General features: G+C 49.1%; 10 protein-coding genes across 10 annotated transcripts; 5 read left to right on the top strand and 5 right to left on the bottom strand.

Annotated features, from left to right (window-relative positions):
• Positions 1-382: 382 nt before the first annotated feature.
• Positions 383-2,219, top strand: N7516_006882 (uncharacterized protein; the record flags this gene model as incomplete). Its single annotated transcript, XM_057219602.1, has 6 exons — positions 383-535; positions 647-703; positions 760-1,043; positions 1,107-1,476; positions 1,550-1,957; positions 2,019-2,219. The coding sequence occupies 6 exons, from the start codon at positions 383-385 to the stop codon at positions 2,217-2,219; spliced, it is 1,473 nt and encodes a 490-aa protein (XP_057073693.1).
• A 2,467-nt stretch (positions 2,220-4,686) lies between these two features.
• Positions 4,687-7,210, bottom strand: N7516_006881 (uncharacterized protein; the record flags this gene model as incomplete). Its single annotated transcript, XM_057219601.1, has 3 exons — positions 4,687-5,530; positions 5,588-6,445; positions 6,501-7,210. 3 exons carry the CDS (start codon positions 7,208-7,210, stop codon positions 4,687-4,689), a joined length of 2,412 nt encoding a protein of 803 aa, XP_057073692.1.
• An 856-nt stretch (positions 7,211-8,066) lies between these two features.
• On the top strand, positions 8,067-8,381 carry N7516_006880 (uncharacterized protein; the record flags this gene model as incomplete). Its single annotated transcript, XM_057219600.1, has 1 exon — positions 8,067-8,381. One exon carries the CDS (start codon positions 8,067-8,069, stop codon positions 8,379-8,381), a length of 315 nt encoding a protein of 104 aa, XP_057073691.1.
• Positions 8,382-8,835: 454 nt separating this feature from the next.
• Positions 8,836-10,046, top strand: N7516_006879 (amidohydrolase family protein; the record flags this gene model as incomplete). The annotated part of the gene is made up of 2 exons (XM_057219599.1): positions 8,836-9,826; positions 9,886-10,046. 2 exons carry the CDS (start codon positions 8,836-8,838, stop codon positions 10,044-10,046), a joined length of 1,152 nt encoding a protein of 383 aa, XP_057073690.1.
• Positions 10,047-10,188: 142 nt separating this feature from the next.
• On the bottom strand, positions 10,189-11,823 carry N7516_006878 (uncharacterized protein; the record flags this gene model as incomplete). The annotated part of the gene is made up of 2 exons (XM_057219598.1): positions 10,189-11,654; positions 11,715-11,823. The coding sequence occupies 2 exons, from the start codon at positions 11,821-11,823 to the stop codon at positions 10,189-10,191; spliced, it is 1,575 nt and encodes a 524-aa protein (XP_057073689.1).
• Positions 11,824-12,339: 516 nt separating this feature from the next.
• On the top strand, positions 12,340-13,638 carry N7516_006877 (putative cell cycle control protein (Cwf23); the record flags this gene model as incomplete). Its single annotated transcript, XM_057219597.1, has 1 exon — positions 12,340-13,638. One exon carries the CDS (start codon positions 12,340-12,342, stop codon positions 13,636-13,638), a length of 1,299 nt encoding a protein of 432 aa, XP_057073688.1.
• Positions 13,639-13,849: 211 nt separating this feature from the next.
• Positions 13,850-15,175, bottom strand: N7516_006876 (YgfZ/GcvT domain-containing protein; the record flags this gene model as incomplete). Its single annotated transcript, XM_057219596.1, has 1 exon — positions 13,850-15,175. The coding sequence occupies one exon, from the start codon at positions 15,173-15,175 to the stop codon at positions 13,850-13,852; it is 1,326 nt and encodes a 441-aa protein (XP_057073687.1).
• Positions 15,176-15,438: 263 nt separating this feature from the next.
• Positions 15,439-18,055, bottom strand: N7516_006875 (decapping enzyme complex catalytic subunit DCP2; the record flags this gene model as incomplete). The annotated part of the gene is made up of 2 exons (XM_057219595.1): positions 15,439-17,951; positions 18,025-18,055. The coding sequence occupies 2 exons, from the start codon at positions 18,053-18,055 to the stop codon at positions 15,439-15,441; spliced, it is 2,544 nt and encodes an 847-aa protein (XP_057073686.1).
• Positions 18,056-18,783: 728 nt separating this feature from the next.
• On the top strand, positions 18,784-19,723 carry N7516_006874 (DUF4112 domain-containing protein; the record flags this gene model as incomplete). Its single annotated transcript, XM_057219594.1, has 3 exons — positions 18,784-18,858; positions 18,941-19,155; positions 19,219-19,723. The coding sequence occupies 3 exons, from the start codon at positions 18,784-18,786 to the stop codon at positions 19,721-19,723; spliced, it is 795 nt and encodes a 264-aa protein (XP_057073685.1).
• Positions 19,724-19,850: 127 nt separating this feature from the next.
• On the bottom strand, positions 19,851-21,029 carry N7516_006873 (uncharacterized protein; the record flags this gene model as incomplete). Its single annotated transcript, XM_057219593.1, has 2 exons — positions 19,851-20,874; positions 20,944-21,029. 2 exons carry the CDS (start codon positions 21,027-21,029, stop codon positions 19,851-19,853), a joined length of 1,110 nt encoding a protein of 369 aa, XP_057073684.1.
• Between the last annotated feature and the right edge of the window lie 244 nt (positions 21,030-21,273).

The following is a 21,273-nucleotide window of genomic DNA, read 5'->3' as shown; positions in this document are numbered from 1 at the left end:
GGACTAATTTGCGGGGAAATTGCCTACAAACAACACATAATATTATTTTGATCCGGTTCCCCTGATAGGCTGCTTGCGACGGCCCCGATTAAAATAAAATTTTAGCATTGCCGAGCTCACATTTCTGATTGGAGCAACAGCCGATCAAGCCCTGATCTTGGACGCTTGGAGATTCGAGGATTTGGAGATAGTGGAGAACAGACATAGAGTCCCATCTCCCACATCATCATCCCCTGCCATTGAAGCTATGCCGACGCCAAGACGGTTGTTGGATAGCCGGCCATTTGCCGATGTACGTTGGCCACCCGTCAGAGTACAAAAGATCTGGTCCTCCAGCAGTATATCCTCTTACGCAAATAAAACGCCCAGCACAGGCCCAACTATGCAAAATAAATCACAGCAAGTTCCCAAAGATTCGTCAGCGGTGGGCAATGTGGGTGAGGTGAAGCCATACCTAGAGGAATTGGAAACCCAAAATGACGAGGTAGGCCATCTCATGGGAGAGGCTTCAACGCCAGAAGAGGAAAGCAGAGTGGTTCGTAAATTGGACATGATGTTGGTTAACGCCTTCCGATCAACAAGGAACGGGAAATACTGACACTGTACCAGCTTAGTCCCAGTAATGGGCCTCTGTTATATGATGCAGTACATGGACAAGCTGGCTCTGAGTCAAGCAACTCTGTTCAACCTTCGAGGGGATCTCGTGAGTTTCCACTTCACCATCCCAGGGCACCTTACGCAAGCACTAACGATAGTTAGAACCTTCAAGGATCCGACTATTCCTGGGCCTCGGCCGCATTCTACTTTGGATACCTTACATGGAGCTGGCCCAGTAGTTATCTCATGGTTCGCCTTCGTCTTGGTAAATACATCACTGCCAGTGTCCTTGTCTGGGGAGGGGTCCTGATGTGCCACGCGGCATCAAAGAACTTTGGGGGGTTGATGACGGTGAGATTTTTCCTGGGCGTTGGTGAGGCTGCTATCGCCCCGGGCTTTGCTCTTATAACTGGCATGCTATACAAACGGGAGGAACAGCCAGCAAGGTGAGCGATCTTGAGCATGAAAGGCAGGATGAGTGTACGTTCCTAACCCGTGTTTTACACTAGACAAGCTGCTTGGTTCCTAGGTAACTTCATCGCAACCATCATCGGTGGCATTGTCGCCTATGCCATTGGCACTGTTGAAAATACTGTACTCAATAGCTGGCAGCTTCTCTTCCTCGTTTTTGGAACAATTACAGCCGGGATGGTCCTCTGGCTCGTCTTCCTACTTCCCGACTCGCCCAAGAACGTCATCTTCCTCACCAAAAGAGAGCAGGCGATAGTCATACAGCGTACAGTGGCGAACAAGACTGGTATTATGGACAATGGTGCTTTCAAGCCGGGTCAGGCATGGCAGGCCATCCGCGACCCCCAGACGTGGTTTTTGGTGTTGTACAACCTCTGCGTTAACCTGTGGAATGGGGGTGTCACCAGTGTATGTTCACAGACCTCTTTTCCTTACCCTCGACAGTGAGCGGTTAGCTAACGACCTGTTCTCTCACTCTCAGTTCTCCTCAATTATTATAAACAGCTTTGGCTTCAGCGAGTTGGATTCCCTCCTTATGCAGATGCCGGTGGGTGGTGCACAGGTGGTCTTCTTGCTCATCACCGCCGCCGTTGCGACCTGGTTTCCTCGAGCTCGTATTATCATGATGATATTCAACGTTTTGATCTCTATGATCGGCATGCTACTGGTTTGGAAATTGGACGAAGACAACCAGACCGGTCGCATGGTCGGGTTAACGCTGGGCGGAATATTCGCCGTCAACATCCCGTTGTCATTGAGTGTTATCAGCACCAACGTCGCTGGCTTCACAAAGCGCAGCGTGACGAGCACCCTGCTCTTCGTGGCATATTGTGTGGGAAACATCATTGGGCCTCAGCTCTTCCTCACTACAGAAGAGCCAACTTACCCTGTAAATCGGGCCCCGCTTACCCCTTCCCATCAGTATGATTGCTAATTTCGTATACCTGTAGACTGGCATGAAAGCATCAATTTCCGGCCTAGCACTGGGTGCGTTTTTCCTCATATGCCTATTACTTTATTATATCTTCGAAAACCGCCGTCGGGATTTGAAGTATGGGCCACCAACTCAGCTGACGGACGAGGAGGAGCGCGCTCACGCCTTGTCAAACAGGACGGACCTGGAGATCGAGAGCTTCCGGTATTTGATTTGATTTGAGACTAGTTAGAGATATTGTTAGGAATATTCGCCATGGCATTCTAAGGGTACAACTTGCGGCATAGACTACAATAACAGCATGCATTCCCATCAAACAGCTTGACGATTTTGGGTTTCGAGGAAATTAAAGAGGGCATGAAAAGGTCTGTTTTCGATATTAAAGACTATAGGAGGGTGTTTCTTTACTAGGATCTTCGTTAATATAGGTATATGTTCTTACGGTATATATTATACTTCAATATGATAGGTCTCTGCTTAGGGCTTTAGGGCTTTAGGTCTCATCCAACCTGATCGTGTCCCCTACGGAATCTATACATTCAGCGACTGGACTGCGAAAAGAGGACGATCCCGAAGAGGTACATTGTACGCTAAGTCTTCGAACTCAAGTCAGTGGCGATGAGTGATTTTCTACGATTTGAATTTGCCGAGAAGGACAGTCGTATATAGTAGACTAAGCTGGTGGGTTCGCCGAGGAACAGGTGTACCGAAGCCGCTCTTTTAATATGTTCTTTACTATCTTATACCTATGAGCCTTTTTCCTGCAACCAAGACGCCATATATTACGCAATTTTATAAGTCACGAATTTCCGGAACGGTAGATTTACGCTGTGTTGGGTAGCCAAACATGTACCGAGGTAATGACTTCGAAATTTAACTTATGGTGCTCGAACGTAATCGTACACAATGACGATCTGTACCAATGAGGCAGAGCTCTAAGTCGGCAAAGAACCGGCTGGCTAGTCGGCAAATGCCAAACTTAGTACTCCTTCTCAGTGAGTTTGAGACGTCACTTACCACAAGGCTTGATTTGCTGGCCAGTACGAATATAGGATAATCGACAGAGTTCAAGCCCCGCCTCCTCCCCCCACAAACTCAGCCAGCTTGAGGGCCGAGGTAAGTTTGGTTCCTATACCAACTACTCCACACTTGGAATGATTTCAGAGAATTAAACCCTTCATATCTACTAACTACCACTAATTGGAAGGTATATAGTGGATATTCTTCCGTACAAACCCATAGTTAGATTAATAACGATTGCGGTTGGTCATCGGTTCGGTCCTTTTAGGATACCTCGACGTGATTTGCGCAGGGCGCGCTCTGGAGCCAGCGTGCATGATTATGGTTTGCTATATGTCCTACCAAAGTCGATGAAAAGGCCCACTGTCGCTACATTAATATCTGCCGAGGGAAACGGACCTGATTTGGCCACCGCTCAGAGATGGATATAAGAGGGAATACTCCTAGTTTGGTGTACATAGTTATGTTGTAACTATACGCCTTTGGCCACCATACAAATCTAGGTATCTCTATAGGGACTTCTAAAGTGAATTGAAACCGAATTGAAACCGAATTGAAACTAAATTGAATCTGAATTGAATCTAGATTGAATCTAAACTGAATCTGAGGTAAATCCGAATTGAATATATATTTCATAGCGGTTGCAAGTCCAAAAAATGGAGTTACCTGATTTGTATGGAGGTCAAAAGCTTCATTTTTTGGGGTACTTGGATTACCAAGGCGCATGTAATAGTAATTCAGGTATTTTAATTTTTCTGCCGTTCTAAATTAAGGCATTCAGGCATAAACCCCTCCCAAAAGGGGTTTTGAACCCGGGCCCCCATATGTTGTACGTCTTCGTAGCCCCGTCGACATGGGGATCCCCCGTTTACCTTGTTGAAGGGAAACGGGCCGACAAGGATCCCTTCCGGGACGAGTCAGTGCCAAGAAATACCATGAAATGGTGTGAGGTATGTTATCAACTATTTAACCATATATCAGACTTACATGGATATCTTTAGACCATACATTATCAGATGTCTCACAACATCCAACCCGGGCACCCGTAGGCAAATATCATATAGAATATTATAGATACAATATGATATCATTGTTGTCTGATGCTAGTCACACGCTCGTTTTCTATCAATACCTAGGTAGCTTCCCCATACCCGGTTCTTGCCAAGTATGTAACCCCACCCACTGCGGGTTGGGCCGGGGGCTTGGGGCTTGGGTCCATTTGTGGGCCATTGAGAGGTCTATTCTAAGCGGTGCTAGGACTTCACGGGATCGTCTATCAAGCCATCGTTCTTCAAGAATCGGGTGCCATACGGGACTTTGGTCACATTTGCTAATATTAATTCACTGGCTTTCCTCTGTTTTTCAAATTAGTATACGTCGGTGTCGATTATGTCGATGTACAGCGTGCATACAGGTGATGCAATTATATAACAACTAGTACCTTGATGGGCAGAGTTCACCCCTGGGGCTCTAGCGCCCCGGCACACAAGTCCCTACGTAGCTAGGCAATAGGGGTGAATACTACCTATGTACATGATTTCCTCGGCCACTTCCTGGCGTTCCCTTTCCGTTTTAGTGCTCAGGCCTTGCCGCCTTTTGCTCACTGAGTAGAACTGACCAGTGGATAGGTGTTCTATCAGCGTAGGGGCAAGATACTCTATGATCTAAGCGTATAACTTGTCCAGAGAAGGCTGCCTTGCTTCTGATGGGGTGAAACTGCAATGTCCCTTTGCGTCGTCGCTTTCATCATCATCGTCGTCGTCGTCATCATCATCATCATCATCCCCGCTGCGCAAGGCCCATGGCAGATCGGTCTCTCCCCACATCAGCTCCCCGTGCGCCACGGTGTTTGTACCAACGTTCTCGGGCAGATGGCAGGCCGCGCTTATAGCAGCACTGCAAGTTCCCGCGAGAGGTATTGCTGACTTGAGTCTCCGGAATGACATGCCAACAACCATGATACCCAGGACACCGAGAAGTGCACCGGCGATTATTAACGGCATATATGAGTAGGTTGGAGTGCTTTTCTTCTCTGCATACATTGGATTCCCGTCTGTATTGTAAGGAATAACCAGAAGAAAATAGACTCCCTGCGAGACAAGCCAATGGAGTATTGTAAACAGGGCCATCACTGGAATTCCGTATTGATATGGGATAGATAGCCAATAGGTTGAACGCTGCTTGCTCCCCTCAACAGGCCAAGTGACGCGAAGTGGCTTCCTGTCAACGCCATAAGAGCTATACTCCGCACTCAATAGCATCCTCGTAAGAAGACTATTATAGAAATAATAGCAGAACGTGACTATCAATTGGACGCTATTCACAATCACCACGCCTTGCAGTTCTGAATATTTCCACACACCAGAGGTAGCCCTAGCATTTTCTCTTGCGATGGAGTCTATGTCCCAGATTGCTTGCCATGTAAGTTGTACGGTTCCTAAGCCACTGCCTGAGTTCACAGCAAAGAACGGGTATATTAAAGTCGTAGCCACAATGCACAAAAGGACGCTAGATTTTGTTTAGCTTCGTGGCATTCAAGTTACATATAGGGTTCAAGAGACTCACATCAACACAGTTACAAACCAGTGGACTGGATTGGATGCTTTTCTCCATTGCTGAGGTCTGGTAAGGCGTTGATATCTCACGGAATGCTGTTGTGGTTCCTGTCCTTTCGGACAGGCTATCCAGTTCTTCTTTTTGATGTTGTTCAGCGACGCCCAACACATGCCTTTCGTAGTCTCATCTGGGTCCTCTAAGAACGAGGCTATCGCATCACCTGACGTGAGGAGAGGGGTTGATCGGAATTTATGAATTTGGGCGGCCAAGAAGATCGCAATAACTTTGACGAACGTGGCAACAATAACGATCACAGCGATAATAGGGTTGTAATACAGTCGGCAATTACTGTTTCCCTCGAATCCCAGGCACTCCGTTATGTGCATTGTGTTGTTTTCTTGGTATTCACGGTAGAGGAAGGTATCGGGGAACATGCATTGATGGTCCTGTATTGTTTCTGGATCCGAATTCACAAACGGACCAGCAAAAACTTCTCCGGGAGTAAGGCTCGAGCCACCGAATCCAAGGACGGACTCATTTCCGCCATCGCTCATACTTCGGTTGCTCGTTAGGATAATTATCCCTTCGTAGCCGGCTTTGCTCCAGGTCGAACCTATTATTTCGAAGCATTTCTCGGCGGAGATCTTCTCGCTCTTTGATCCTTCAATCTGAAGAATTTGTTGGTTCCAGTCGTATATTCTAGATGATTTTTGAGTTGGATACTCTACGTATGCCGTGCCTATCCCAAAACAATCCTGCAAGGCAGGAGTCGTGAGATTTCGCACGTCCTCAGGCGTAAAATCATGTGGGGCGGCGAAGGTCCAGTGAGGGTTGTAAGATAGGCTCTTAAACACGAGTGAGTTATAACTAAGGTGACATTAGTACGCTGTAACTAAATAGAACAATAGGTATACCTCCATACAGTAGATGAAACGGCGTGGCAGAAAGTAGCAAGACTATCCATAGACCAAGTCGGGTATATGGTATAACGAAGAGGTTTCTAAAACTAGAACCTCCAACGTCCAGCCAGCGGCGTTTTGCGTGGGCAATATTAATCTCGTCTCTTGTTGGGGCGACAAGAGTCTGCATGCAATAATTGCTCATTGCAAGAACGCAGGTGCTGATAATGTTGATTATAATGTGGAGACCTGTGTTCCACCGACTTGCCACGTCGCAAGAACCGTTATATATCACTTTTGAATTGGAGGATCCTCCTGTTCCCGGGAATTTGGACGACAATCCGGCAGTCACAGAAACAAATATGACATTTGATAGTAGGAGGCCGGCAGTTGCGTATCCACAGAGGTATACACCTTTAATCCAGGAGGCTTTTGATTTGTGAGGACTGTTATTTTCCAAAACATGTGCTGGAATGTCTCTATGTTCGTCGGTAGTAGCTGTTGCTTCGCCTAACATAGGAGTGACAAGAGTCGGATCTTCGACGGCTCGCTCTTTTGTCGTGATTTTTGAGACGGAAGACAGCGACTGTTGGCTGGGAAGTACGAGGAGCTCGGTATCGTGTGGATCGCTGTGTGCTGCCCCATCGTAGCGCTGAGAAGGGGCTAGAGAGCGAGCCCATGCCCATATGTTGCGTATTTCGCGCTTCCCCGGCAAGGGAATGGGAGTTTTCATTGTGAAACACTAGAAGATTAAATCATTCTGCGGTGAAGGGGATGGTTGCTTTTTATTGTTTTCGGCCCTCTTAACGAAGACTCGCGATCCGTGCATTTTAGTGCGGTTGAGCACGCACCCGATCAATCAACTTTGTAAGTGATTGGCGACGAGGTTACCAATTATGGAGAAAGTACTCCGTAACAATACGAGAGTGGAAATTCAGGATGATCACAATATTTGGGACTGTGTCTGGGACATATACTATAGTTCGTAGTAATCATTCTTTTGCAGGGCAAATTTCTACTACAACAGTTGTAGAAGACAGCAATCAATCACAATCACTAAGCGCTCACCTCCGGCTTTATCACGTGATGTATTTGGGCAGCTGACTCTAAGCGCCCTCGTAAAGCGGCGGCTGCTAAGATAAGGAAAGCCCCATGTTACAAAGAGGTGCTTATATTGTAGGTAATCTTCTACCGGCAATAATAGCTTTGGTGACATACTTTGTCGCAAACAACGGTGTTTTAGGGTGCGTTGCCTGCTTGTATGCGCCATCCAATATCCTCTTGTGAGTCAAGAAGTATGCGGTATGATATTGTATGGTACCATTCAGTCTATGGAGTACATACATGGCTATATAACTAAAATGAACCAGGCCGAGATGTTCTCCGAGGTCTAGGGAGCTCTTGGCGAAGATCCCAAGCTTCCGGACCTCCCACCCGTGGACCTCAACCTATTAATAAGCTCAATTGGGGAGTCACAGCTCTAAAACATTCCATTCCATTTCTATTTCTCTTCCTTCGACTCCATTTCCAAGATACAACATCTCTTCTTTTTTTCCCCTCAAATACATTTACATTTCCCAATCGTCAAAATGACTTACACTGCCATTGTTATGTACCCCAATGAGGCCGGCATCAAGTTCGATGAGTCCTACTACATGAAAACCCACATGCCACTTGTCGAAAGCACCTGGAAGAGCTACGGCCTGATCAGCTGGCGTGTCACCAAGTTCCCCACTGCGCTCGATGGCTCCCCATCTCAGTTTTTGATCATGGCTACCCTTGAATGGGAGAGCCAGGAGTCCGTGCAGGCTGCTCTGCAGAATCCTGGCACTGCGGGGGTGTTTGCCGATATCCCCAACTTCACCAATGTGAAGGCTGTCACTTTGGCTGGTTCTCAGCTGTGATTGATGGTCGAGAATGTATGTGCAATTTTATGCTGATGAGTGTCTGCGTGCTGAAATTGATGTATAGCGACTATTCAATGCATGTTATCAATGAATCAATGAGATTGGATTATAAAGGCCGAACCTTGAAGGGACTTGGCCTTTCTAAAGAGAAACTGTGTATATCTCCTTCAAATTGGAATTTCGAATCTTTAACCAATAAAATACGTAACAATCAAAAGACGAACAGATGTATCTGAGATAAAAGAAATTGTAACATCACCTGGGGGATTCTTGTCAGGACTCAGGGGAGGGGGCATCCCCGCTTCACAGGGTCTTATCTATGTTGTATGTAAGTACGGAGTACATAATTATCCCCTCATTTGGCTATCCCCTGTCTCGAGTGTTCCTCTCTTCTTCCTCTCTTCTTCCTTTTCTCTTGCAATTAATTCTATTCCATCTACATATCCCAAACATGTCTCGTCCACTAGTAGTCGACGTTCACACTCATGTTTACCCTCCATCATACATGGCGATGCTCCGCGCTCGCAAAACAGTCCCCTACATCCACGACCCAGCGAATGGAGAACCGCGTCTGATAATCCTCTCATCAGACGATGACCCATCGATTCCCATCGATGAGCGCGGCCGTCCCGTCGACACATCCTACTCCGACATCAATGTCAAACTAACCTTCATGCAACACCACGGCATTGACTGCAGCGTGATCTCCCTCGCAAATCCCTGGCTGGACTTCCTCGATCCCGCCGATGCCCAAAAATGGGCCGAGCGCATCAACAACGATCTAGAGGAAACCTGTGCCCAGAACAATAAATCCTCTGATCCGGACAACAATCTTCCTCTACAGGGGAGGTCGACTTTATTTGCATTTGCAACTTTGCCGCTGAGCGCTCCCAGTGCGGATATCATCGTGAATGAAATCAAGAGACTCAAGACCCTACCTCATATCCGTGGTGTGATTATGGGGACTTCCGGGTTGGGAAATGGTCTCGATGATGAACAGCTCGGTCCCGTTTGGGCTGCGTTGGAGGAAACGCAGTTCCTTCTCTTCTTGCATCCTCATTATGGCCTTCCTGATGAGGCGTTTGGTGGTGCTGAGGTGACAAAGCGTTACGGTCATGTCCTCCCCTTGGCTCTTGGGTTCCCGCTTGAGACGACTATTGCGGTTACCCGCATGCTACTGTCTCGTGTCTTTGACAAGTTCCCGCGGCTGCAGATCTTGCTGGCGCATTCGGGTGGCACTTTGCCGTTTTTGGCGGGACGCATCGAGAGCTGTATTATGCATGAACGAAAGTTCGTGGAGAATGGTGGTGATGTGCCTGGTCCACAAAGGAGTATTTGGGAGATTTTGAAGACAAATATCTTCCTTGATGCTGTCGTTTATGGGACTGCCGGGCTCAAGGCTGCCGTTGCCGCCGGGGGAGGTACCGATCGTCTTATGTTTGGTAAGTTTTCTAGTTCTACTGTAGGTCTTACTATGGCTGTATCAAGCTAATATATACAGGTACCGATCATCCGTTCTTCCCGCCTCTAAATGAGAGTGAGAAGGAATGGCTCAGTGTGACGACCAATTATAAGGCTATTGACGCGACTTTCGAGGGGGAAACAGAGGCTGTGGCTGCTGTTTTGGGTGGCAATGCTGCTCGTATTTTGAAACTTGAATAAGCACATATACTATCTAGCATATATATCGTTATACTGGTCTGCAGATATAATCACATCAATAACAACTGGGGTTAAGGCAATAAAGGGGAACAAACGTAAAACGAATATAGTACCATGAGCACAAATTCCATGATCAAGGGCTTTAGGTTGAAGCAAGCACAGTCCTCAACACATCCCAACCAACTAGCCGCCACAGCTCCTGTGTAAGCCAATCCGAAAACTTCTCCTGATCCATATGTTGATCATCAAGTACCTGAGGAGGCGGGGTATGCGGACGCCGCAGACCCTCCCGAAACAAACGATCATCAGGTCCGAAAACAGCCCGGAGGAGAGTCTTTTGCAGACGATCTTTGGCATTTCCAACAAATTGACGAGCAGCCGATGCCTCGAGGGCCGATTCACGGGATTCAGAGTTAAGCATTCTATCGAGAAGCCGAACGAGATACTTGGCTTCCAGTTGTGCCTCGTTCGGCATAAGACCCTCGTCGGTCATTGCTTCCAGTCCATCTGGGAATGTCATCCCGGGGCAGAGGCCCATTGGCAGTCGCAGGTCATGGAAGACGTGGAGAGCTAGCACTTTGCCCATGCGATCGAGGACCAAAAATAGAAACCCTTCCATTACTTCTTTGTCTTCGGTACGGGTTAGATTGAGGGATAGTGCCATCGTGCAGAGCAGGTCTGCGAGGTGGGAGGCTATCTCATTCTTGGTAGGTGAACTCTTCTCTTTTGTACGTTTGTTTTGTTCCTCGGTTCCGGTGACTGACTTCGAGTCTCTGCCCGATTTGGTTTTGGTGACTGGTTTTTGCTTGGATAGTGCAGTGCAATGGAGAGTGAGTGCTGTCATGGTTGATTCAAAAAGACCTACTAGGTAGAAGATGGCCTGACCTTGGTGCTGTATGCCATTCTCGGCTCCAGCTATTTTGTGCAACGCTTTGTGTGTGAGATGGAAAGCAACTGTCACACCTTTGATAACAGTATCTGTATCCGGCGTATTGGCCTGCTCGGTTTGGGAAGGTTTCTGTCCCGTCATACTGATCTCGTTCTGGATGGTTTGGATTAGTCTCTGCTCTGCAGATTTGCAGAGAATAGCTGCATCCACGGCCAGGGAATTGGTTTCAGCACTACTGGTTGCCCTTCTTTGTAGGGCTTTCTGGACAGTATGCAGCTGTCTGTTAAGACATAAGACTACAATGACATTAGTTATCATGGTGACTCGTTTGCGAAAGGGGAACCAAGTACCATCATCTTCTTCTCCTGAATCTTCACCGTCCATCAATGGGATGCTTTTCTGCAGACTTTTGGGTAGCTTTGTGCGTTTCCTAGCCGTATTCGAACTATTCGCATTCTTGGCAGCTGCAGGCGCCTTTCGTTTGTTCGCCGGCACACTCTCATTTTCATTTCCAATGCCTTTGGCATGCAGTTTGGCAAGAAGGCCCTCAATACGCTGGTTAAGTTCATGAACTTGATCTTGTAGCTTGCTTTGTCCTGCCTCGGATCGTTCGTATGCTTGTTGCCAGAAGGAGACGCTGTCAAAGAACTTGTCCGTCATAACACCTTGGTCCAAATCTTTGGTCTTTTTAATGAACTGTCGAACTTGCAAAATGTAGTCTAGCATGTATGGTCAATGATAAATGGTCTGAGTCCATAGAAACTTCGTGTTCGCCTAACCTTTCACGCTTTGGCCTGGTGGTTTTCCCTTGAGAACAGCCAATGCTAGGGCTAATTGAAGCTTGGTTGGAGGTGTAACACCAGGTTTAGACAGTGAAGTTCCTGTCATCTTGTGGATGGACTCGAATTGGTCATGCTGGGGGTAGAAAGGTTGCCAGCTACTGATTGAACAGCAGAAACTCCAGGATGTGCCAATTATATATATCCGCCTCGATCCTAGCCACAATAACAATCCAATGTTTTTTTTTTTTTTTTTTTTTACAAAAGAGACGAAAGCCAGACAAAACTACATACCGAATGGTTTATTTGGCCAATTTATTATAGTAAATAATTAAATAATAGCTTTCCTTATGAATTTTGATCTTATAGTATAGCAGTTGGCGGCCTGAGGCGAAACAGATCCACCGCCCAAGCTCCGAACTTGAACCTACAAATTCCCATCTCAACAACACCCTCACTTTCAAACCCACGAATTTAGGGTTATTTCCCCCTTGGGGCCATCACTGTGCTCTGTATTATTCCACGTCATTACCCAAAAACCACAGAGTCGAAAACCGCAACAGCAAACCCTCCACTTTATCTCCACAAACCTCTCAGGCGACATCCAGTCGCATAAACCACCAAGATGCCAAACGACGATCTCAAGGCACACGCTGCCTCAAACCAAGATTTCTACGCTCTGCTAGACATCCAACCAGCAGCCACCGAAACCGAGATCCGGCGCGCATACCGACGCACTGCACTAAAGTACCACCCCGACAAGATCAAAAACCCCACCGCAGCAGACATCGACAAGTTCCATTTCCTCCAGATTGCCTACGATGTCCTCTCCGACACATCAGTGCGACAGTTGTACGACAATGCGCGGGAAGCGCGACAGCGCAAACAGCGCGAGCGGGACATGATGGGAGCGGCGAAACGAAAGATGCGCGAAGACCTAGAAGCGCGGGAGAGGGCAGGCGCCGCCGAAATGGGTGGCGCCGGTGCCAAGCAGGGTGTCAAGAGATCGTGGGCAGTGGATGGGGACGAGGATGCGGAAGAGAAGCTGCAGCGGGAGATTGACAGGATTGCGGAGGATGGGCGGCGAAGACGACGCGAGGCTGAGGACAAGGTCAAAAAGGAGATTGAGGAGGAAAACAAGAAGATACAGCGGCAGGAAGAGGAGGCTCGAATGGCGGCAGACCGCAGTAGCCAGCGCGTGGACCGCTCGAAGGAGGGTGGTGGCGCCCAGGTCCCTGAGCTCGAGCGTGCGGTGAAAGTACGCTGGGTCCGGGAGGGTCGGGGGCTGGAACTTGATATTGAGCAGTTGGCGGTGCTGTTCAAGCCTTTTGGGAAGATTGAGAATACCTTTGCGCTCAAGGATAAGCGTCAACGGATCGGGGAGAACAAGGAGAAGAAGACGGTTGCCACGGGTGTGGTGGTGTTCACGTCTATTGTGAGCGCCCACACTGCCGTTCTCGATAGCGAGAAGAAGCTTCGTCAACATGCTGGTCAAGATGGCGAATGGGGCCTCATCGAGTCTGTCTTCTGGGCCTCCGGCAGCCAACCTGATTTAGGTCCTGATATACCATCTAAGCCCGACCAGGCTGAGCCCGCACCTGCACCACCAGCACCCTCTATCGACACTTCCAGCAGGCCCCCTAAACCATCATTCAACTTCCAAGGCTTGAAAACAGCAACCCCATCCGATAAAGCGCCTTCGTTTGGCTCATTCGCCTCTGCATCTGCTGCGGCAGCTGCCCCGAGTGCAACGTCATTCAATACATCCACCAAGGCTCCGGCCGCACCTAGTCTACAGGAAGTGATGATGATGCGGTTGAAGAACGCGCAGCGTGAGAAGGAGCGCAAAGCCCTCGAAGAACAACTGACACGAGAAGACGAGGCCGCGGACGCAGCAGAAGCAGCGGCAGCGAAAGGCACCTAGTTCTCGAGCTTCAAGGAAGCTAGCCTCATTTCTGCGTTTTCGAGAAGGTCCAGCCAAATTTTGCCACTATATTTAGATTTAAGAGATACCCTAGAACATGTTGTAGTTATTTGCATTGTTGAGTTGAATAGAGATAAGATATTTACATCATATCATATCATTTTGTGTTGTGCTATATTATACAGGAGTAGTGATTAGACACTTCGACGTCTTAGTCTCGACGTGCTTCCGCTTCCTCTTCCTCTTCCTCTAATTGCCCGACAAATTCCCGCGCCCGTTCACCCTCTGCTTCAGGATTACGGGGAGCGGGTTTCTCCTCTTTGCCACCGGAGATAAAATCTCTAAGCCAAGGTGGAACGAAGGCACGTACTCCGACCTCATTAGGCTGTTCGACTTCCGGAGCCCAGGATAGCTTGAAGTGGTGTTCGTGAGGACGAGCAGGAGCCTCACCCATTAGCGCAACATCGGTCATAACTTCAAGACGACATAGCGCAAGTCCAATATTGCCAATGCCATGAAGGAACGTCCCTGCACTGCGGTTTCGGCGAGTAGTGACACCAGCCTTAACAATATCCGCTTCACCAGAAGGTACACTCAATTGGAAAGACGGGTCATATGTGAGGGTATCAGGGGCACTTTGTCCATCCTGACCCAAATCATAAAGCTGAACGGGCAAAAGACGCTTCCGCGTAACTCCACGGTGGTGAGTGCGAATCGTCAATTCCTGGCCGACATAACAGCCCTTGCGGAAATCGATACCACGAGCCATGTCGATATTACACTGCAAAGGCAAAGCCGATCCACTAATAACCTCCGCCTGGCCCTCCGCAACACCGTGCAGTATGCGACGGACGGTATACGAGTCTAGCTGGACCTCGGGCCCAGCAACCTGCGCCTCATCCTGGAAGTAAGTGCGCAGACCGTCCGAGCCGGGCGTGATAATGCGGGATCCGAAGCCCGGAGCACGTGTATCAATGCATCCGGCAATTTCGGAGGTAGGTGAGAAGGGTGACGGCGATTCCGACTCCAGGCTGTATGCAGCCCACCGTTGCGGCTCGGTGTGGTTCTTCCAGGAAGACCAGATTGTGCGCTCGCCTTCGTCCAGGGCGCGGAGCTTGAGCTTCGCACGCAGCTTATGTTTCTTGAGGTGCTTCAGCAGAACCGAGACTTGGTCCTTGTCTACCTCCACTAGCCAGCCTGAGTCGACACCCTGGGCCTCTGCGCCGGGAAGCGGGTAGATGAATGCATCGTTCAGGACCCGGCCTTGCGAATTGAGGAATGCCGTGTATGCACCTGTGCGTCGAATGCTTCGGTTCGGGTCGTTGGCCACTAGCATGTTCTGGGTCATCAGGCCCTGGAGGAAGGTTGTGCTGTCGATACCGGTGATGGAGATCAGTCCGCGGTTTGTGAGTCGGCTGTACCCTGCCGTCGGCGGGAAGGGGGCATTTTGGCTCCGTTCAGTACGTTGCGCTGTGGTAGAAAACTGCCTGCGGCGGACCAGACAGCGGTTACAGACCGAGGGGCTCGGGCGCATCATGGCTGAGTTGGTGTAGCGGAGCCAATGTGAGTTGGTCTATTTCTTTACAAAGCATCCGATGACGTTGAGCGGTGAATTGTGGCAGAAATAGATATTATAGAGGGAACGTGCAACCTACTATTGCAATTCCAGATGCCACTTTGTAGCTTTCTATTGTAAGACAGCCATTAAACGTAAGAATAATTGGTTCCAATATTACACTATTGCTATGTATGCCACAGCTGCCCAGTTAGGGGAAACTGAAAAGCCAGCCGATCACGGGCCTACTTATTGCCCTTGGCCACTCCCTCCAAGAACTCAAGCAAGAATGCCTTGTTGCTCGGCGAGGAGACCTGTTGACCGCTGGCGTGCGCACCACCATCAGAGGGCGTGCCGTGACGAGAGATAGAATCCCCGCTGCTCGGACGATTACGGGACGACATCGGGCTGACAAAGCCTGAGTATGCTGCCGGCTGCTGGTTGACGGCTCGGGGGTCGAACGGGCTCGCAAAAACGGGCGACGGAGAGACAGGTGCCTTGCTAAAGAGAGACAAAAGTGAGGCTTTCTGCTCAGCAGTTTGACTCGGTCGACGGTCGAAGTTGCCCTGTGGGGCCAAGCCCTCGGGATCAGCTCCGGGCAAACTCAATTTGCGTTCAATGGCTTCTGCCTGAGGAGCTGTCGCCATCGATGCTTCATATCCAGGTTTTTCGGATCGACGTAGAATCTGCGGTTGGAAATTCTTGATAGGCTCAGGCGCTTCGGGCATCTTCGCAGGCAAAACCTGGGTTGCTTGTGCAACAGGTCTCGACGAGGATACCTCCTGTTTGGCAGAATGAGGTCGCGATAGAATGGTAATGGGCGAGGATAGCTGCTGTGGCTGGGGGTGCTCTCGCCTGTTCGCATGGTTCTTTCGGGAAGCTGCAGGATTTGACTTGTGCGGTTTGGCAAATGTATCAAATTGTGGCATATTCAACGGTCCAGACACGGTAGCTGATGTTTGACCTGCACCAGCCTGGTGCGTGGGCTGGTTGTGGTGATCGCGAGGACGCTGAAGAATCTGCTTCTCTGAAGGAGCCGCAGAGGGCACAATAGGATTGCCTAACAATTCCGCTGGTTCGGAAACACGGGCAGTTTGGGGATCTTTGAGCAGACCCAAAAGACTATCCTGATGCTGAGACCTCTTACGGTCGTGGGAAGGACCCTGGGTGGGAGGCGCCAACATCGCTGGACTCGGACCCTTGGGGGTCTTGACCTTGAAGACTTCCAAGAGCGCCAGGGAATGGCTTGTGAGCTTCGGGGGAGGTAATTTGCTCGCAGGCGGGACGACTGGGCCCCGAGTTTGAGATAATTGAGCGGATTCAGAGAACTCGGGGTCTCCTGTTCGTTGAAACGGCGCGGGCATATTGCTTGGGTTCAGAACGCCAGGGGCCATAGGAGGCTGGTTATGGTGCTGATATTGAGACATGGTGGTTTGAGGGAATTGTGGTATCGCGTGGGGCTTTGGATACCAATTATGCGCAGGACTTTGGAATGCATTACCAGGAAGAACCTGTGGGCCATTCTGGGAGTGTTCGATATGAGGTTGGGATGGAATAGTGTGGAATGGTGTCGAGTTCTGCCGCATGAAAGGGGATGGACCCATATTCTGTTGCTGCTGAGGAAAGCCAGGGAAGAAATTCGGGCCCAAATGAGGCCGTTGTTCTGCAGATTGGAGGTTGGACTGAGATGTATTAGGTGACGCCATTAGATTACTGTGAGAGTCCTGAGGGAATGTCTCTTGACGTCCACGCTGCAACAAGGCAAGAAGACCATTCGCCTTAGACGGGTCAACGGCAGAAGCTCCAACTGACTCGAGGCCGGGTGTACGGCCTTGCACTGGTGCGGCGCCGATCTTCAAAAGGCGCTTGAGGTGATCTGAAGCATCTTGCGCTGAGGTCACCTCAGGAAGATCACTTGGAATGGCCATTTTCGCGAGGGACATGCCTGGCGTACCATTGGTATGGCCATTTTCATCCACAGAAGCATATCCCTCAGCCTGTGAGACCTGGTTTGTACCAGGCTGGGCTCTCGCGTCAAGCTTCTTCTGCTGCGCTATCCACTTCTTGAGGGGACTAAGAAACGGGGCAACCATGTAGAACTTATTCGCATTCGCAACTGCGAGTCCTTCATCATGCTGTTTATTCTTCTTCAACGTCGGCAGCTCTGAAAGCTTGTACCACTCAATCTTGCTGATTTCCTTCCGGGTGCGCGGCTCAAAGTAAGTATCACGGAGCACACCTCGAAAGACGTAGAGTCGCATGTGCTGCTCTCTCATCGTAATCTCAATGTATTTGACATCGTCGTCGTTTTTAACCAAGTTGGCGGCCCGAACATCGAACCCGGTCTCTTCGTAGACCTCACGAATAGCACAATCAAGATCCTTTTCTCCCTTGTTAATTTTGCCACGGGGAAAACTCCAGTTGGCACCCTTCTTCCAACCTTTAACCAAAACGACCTCATCCATATCTTGGTTCAACATGATCGCACCACGGACCGGAACGCGTGTCTTGTAATCCAGAAATTCTTGGAAGGCAGCCACATGATGATAATGAGACCATGACGACATAAGCGGGCAATGTTGGAAAATGCGCATAGCAAATGTCTTCAGGTTCATTGACGGTAGCGCAGGGTCGAGCGGACGAATGAAGTCTTCGTAAAACCATTGTGCTTCTTCGACTTGGAAGCATATCCGTTCAACCGATTCAAGCTCCTCGCGCGGAAGGTTTATGATGAAACGGACACAAAGATCATCCAGCCCTGTTAGCAACGGCCCACCGGCCTCGGTCAGCAACCTGTCGTCACTCCGATCTATCAGCAACCAGGCACTCACAATCTTCTAACCGCATATTTGTTTCGGTCATATCGGTAGGTAGGCTCTGGCATTTCAAAACCTTGGTGGCTGAGAAATAACGGCTCACTCAATCCGACAGCGCAAACGGTCGAAATAAGCAAGCGAAACAGTGGAGGTAGCAGCTTCCAGGGAGGGTAGACCAACCCAGGGCTGTGTGGATACGGTGAATGGAAGGGGGCAGAGACTAAACTCAGGAGGATGTGCAGTATACGAAGGTAATCAAGGTTACAATCAAGCCAGAGAAAAGAGTTGAATGAAGGCGTTGGGAAACAGAGCAATGATCGGAGCTGCCCAAGGTGGTGATCGGGTGACTAAGGTAATTTGTGGCGGTGATGATCTAAATCCAAAAGAATGCGCCACATATTGATGTGGCTATGCCATGGGTTCCAGGATTCTCGGGAAGATGACGTCTTGTCGCGCGAAATTGATCTCCTTGGATCCCTTACATTCTTTGGGGGTTGCTAGATTAATCCATCTGGGATCAAAAATCAACTACTTTCTTCAACCACCTTTACGCGCCCTTTGTCCTCCCCAAAAATAAGTGAAACGAGCGCCTACTCAAACCGCTGTCTATCCAACCAGGAAGGGTTTAGGGCCTGAAAGGATCAAGGACTATACATAGTCTATTTTAGTTGCCCTTGCTCGACGTTCATCTATTTCTTCGGCAATTCTCCCGGGAAGATTTCAATTTCCACAACTACATTTACCTCCGGTGAAGTACTGTGGTCTAAAACAAAGATGTCGAAAGTCCTGGTGTCTCTGATTGGCAAAAAGGTGCTCGGTGAAACCGCCAAGAATCATTTTGGTACTGAGGTGAGTTTACCCTTGAATGACCAATATTCAATTAGCATTGCAAAGAAAAATCAGGCTAACCCAATATTTCCTATCTACCTAGGATCCCTACTTCGAAGAAGTTCCTGCTTCACGCCTCGGTCGTACATTTGGAAAAAAGACCCAAAAGCGTCGCAAAGCGAACCCCCCGGGCCTCTCTGAGCATGATGCCAAGGTCCTGACCAAGGTCAAACGCAGAGCATACCAGCTGGACTATGCTCTTTTCAGCTTGTGCGGGATCCGCTTCGGCTGGGGAAGTGTGATTGGACTTATTCCATTGTGAGTTTCGCCAGGATCTATTGCACTAGCGGGAGGAGACCAATTCTAACAAATGAACCGCAGTATCGGCGACGTTGGCGATGCTGCGCTCGCAATGATGGTAGTGAGATCTTGCGAAGGGATTGACGGTGGACTCCCTCCTGCTCTACGCATGAAGATGTTGATCAATGTGATACTCGACTTCATCGTTGGCCTCGTCCCTTTCATCGGTGATCTTGCCGATGCAGTGTACAAAGCGAATACCCGAAACGCTGTCATTCTCGAAACTCATTTGCGCCAAAAGGGAGCCAAGGCGGCCTCACAGCAGAGCAGAAGGCAGGAGCCGATAGTCGAAGTTGACCACAGTCTTCCCGATGCATTTGATAGACAAGAGGATGGAGTTGCGGGCGACCGTCCACCGGCCTATGATGAAGCGCGATCATCAGGCCAAGGAGGAAGGAGCAACACTACTACCCATGGTCCAACCAGGCCACAGCCGGCCAAACAGTCCCGGAATAAGTCATTGGGAAGGTGGTTTGGCGGAGCAAGTCACCCAGAAGACGATTTGGAGCGAGGTGGTGCGAGGTAGAGCGTGGTGCATGAAGATATTGAGACCATAATTTCAGATACCCCATGGTTGTATGTCGATAATTTTAGGTAATGTGGGATGTGCCGTTAGTTCATTTAATTTTGTCATGAATAAAGACTTCTTTTCTTCAACAAAGCTCCTCAGGTCGAGACCGCATACATCCATAGCAGAATTGAGAGCTGTGATTATCCTCTGCCTGGTTTGCAACAGTAACTCCAGAATTACCCTTCACATTTCCGACTAGACCAGCACAAAGAACACACGTTGGTGCATTATCGGAAGTGGAGGGGTTGAGCTTGTTTGCAGTTCTGGCAACATTCGCCATAACACCTGGGTACTTTGCGCCTTGGTTCTGAACATATCGCAGCATCAACTCGTCAATAGAAAGGTTCTTGGTAAGAACATTGTCGGAGGGCGGTTGATCATGTATGACGATATCAGAGAGCTCAGCACATACACTCTCATATTGGAGCAACTCAGCCTTATACAGATCACGGAGCGGATACTCGAACCTCACGCCCCAAGGAGACATGCCGTCAGATACCTGCCAGGTGAGGGAAGCCCCACGTCCCTTGGCCACACCGGCAAGCGCTTTCGCGGCGAGACGGCTGTCCGAGTCACCCCAAATCACAGACTCACATCCAGACTTCTTTGCAAATTCAACAATCAGTCTGGTCAGCAAAACAGTGTCGACGTCGGTCCTGGAAGTGGGGGTGGAAATGGATGCACGAAAGGCAGCTAAGCGCTCTTCATTCGACCGAGTGCTGTCGTCTATGAATTTCGATCCTGCATATTCCTGCATAATCTCTTCCATCTCCGAGACATGGTCGAAGATGCTATGAAAAGGTATCCGACTAATAGTGTGCATCGGGAAATTCTTTTCCAGAGCTTCATAGTTTTTATCGAAGGGAATGCCCGTAGCCGCAACTGTTGAAGGTTCAATGACCAAGATCTTAAAGTCGTACCCCAGAGGGCGTCCATTGTCCAGGCGATGTTGCCGATCGGTGTTCAGTATGTGCAACAAGACCGAGGAGGAAACACCGAAAGACACAGGAAGAAGCAGCTGGGTTTTGGGGCCGTCTAGACCAAAAGCTCTGTAGACACTCAAGCGCGAGTGAACCTTGTGTGCTATAAAGCGCTTAAAGCACAACCTAGAAAGAAAAGAAAAAAGTCAGAAACTATGAGCTGGAGGGGTTGTAGATTGTCGACTTGTCGCGTACCTGCAAAGCTGCCTCTTGCGGACAGTGAGCTCGAATTCTGCATCCTTGCATTCCATGCATGACTTGTTCAGTTCTTTTGCTGGCATAATGACTGCTCTAAAGGTGACGATTAAAACCTGGGCTCTGGACTGGACATTGAAAAAAAGTCGGCCAAAGTTGGAAACTAAAAACTAGTGCCCAGGTGGCGGTGCCCGCTTAGATAATGGCCACGCGCGGCTTCCCCGGTTTGGGGCCATCGCATTAAAACAAGAACACCTTAACCTTACAATTTTCTAACGGAATCACAAACAACGACCATATTCGGCCCTCTATCTTGTTTCTTATATCGTT

This window comes from Penicillium verrucosum (genome assembly GCF_028828655.1).
Source record: "Penicillium verrucosum strain IBT 35672 chromosome Unknown utg000002l_segment0_segment0, whole genome shotgun sequence".
Taxonomy (NCBI): domain Eukaryota; kingdom Fungi; phylum Ascomycota; class Eurotiomycetes; order Eurotiales; family Aspergillaceae; genus Penicillium; species Penicillium verrucosum.
The sequence above is the reverse complement of the archived record's forward strand: the minus strand, read 5'-3'. Positions and strand labels throughout refer to the sequence as shown.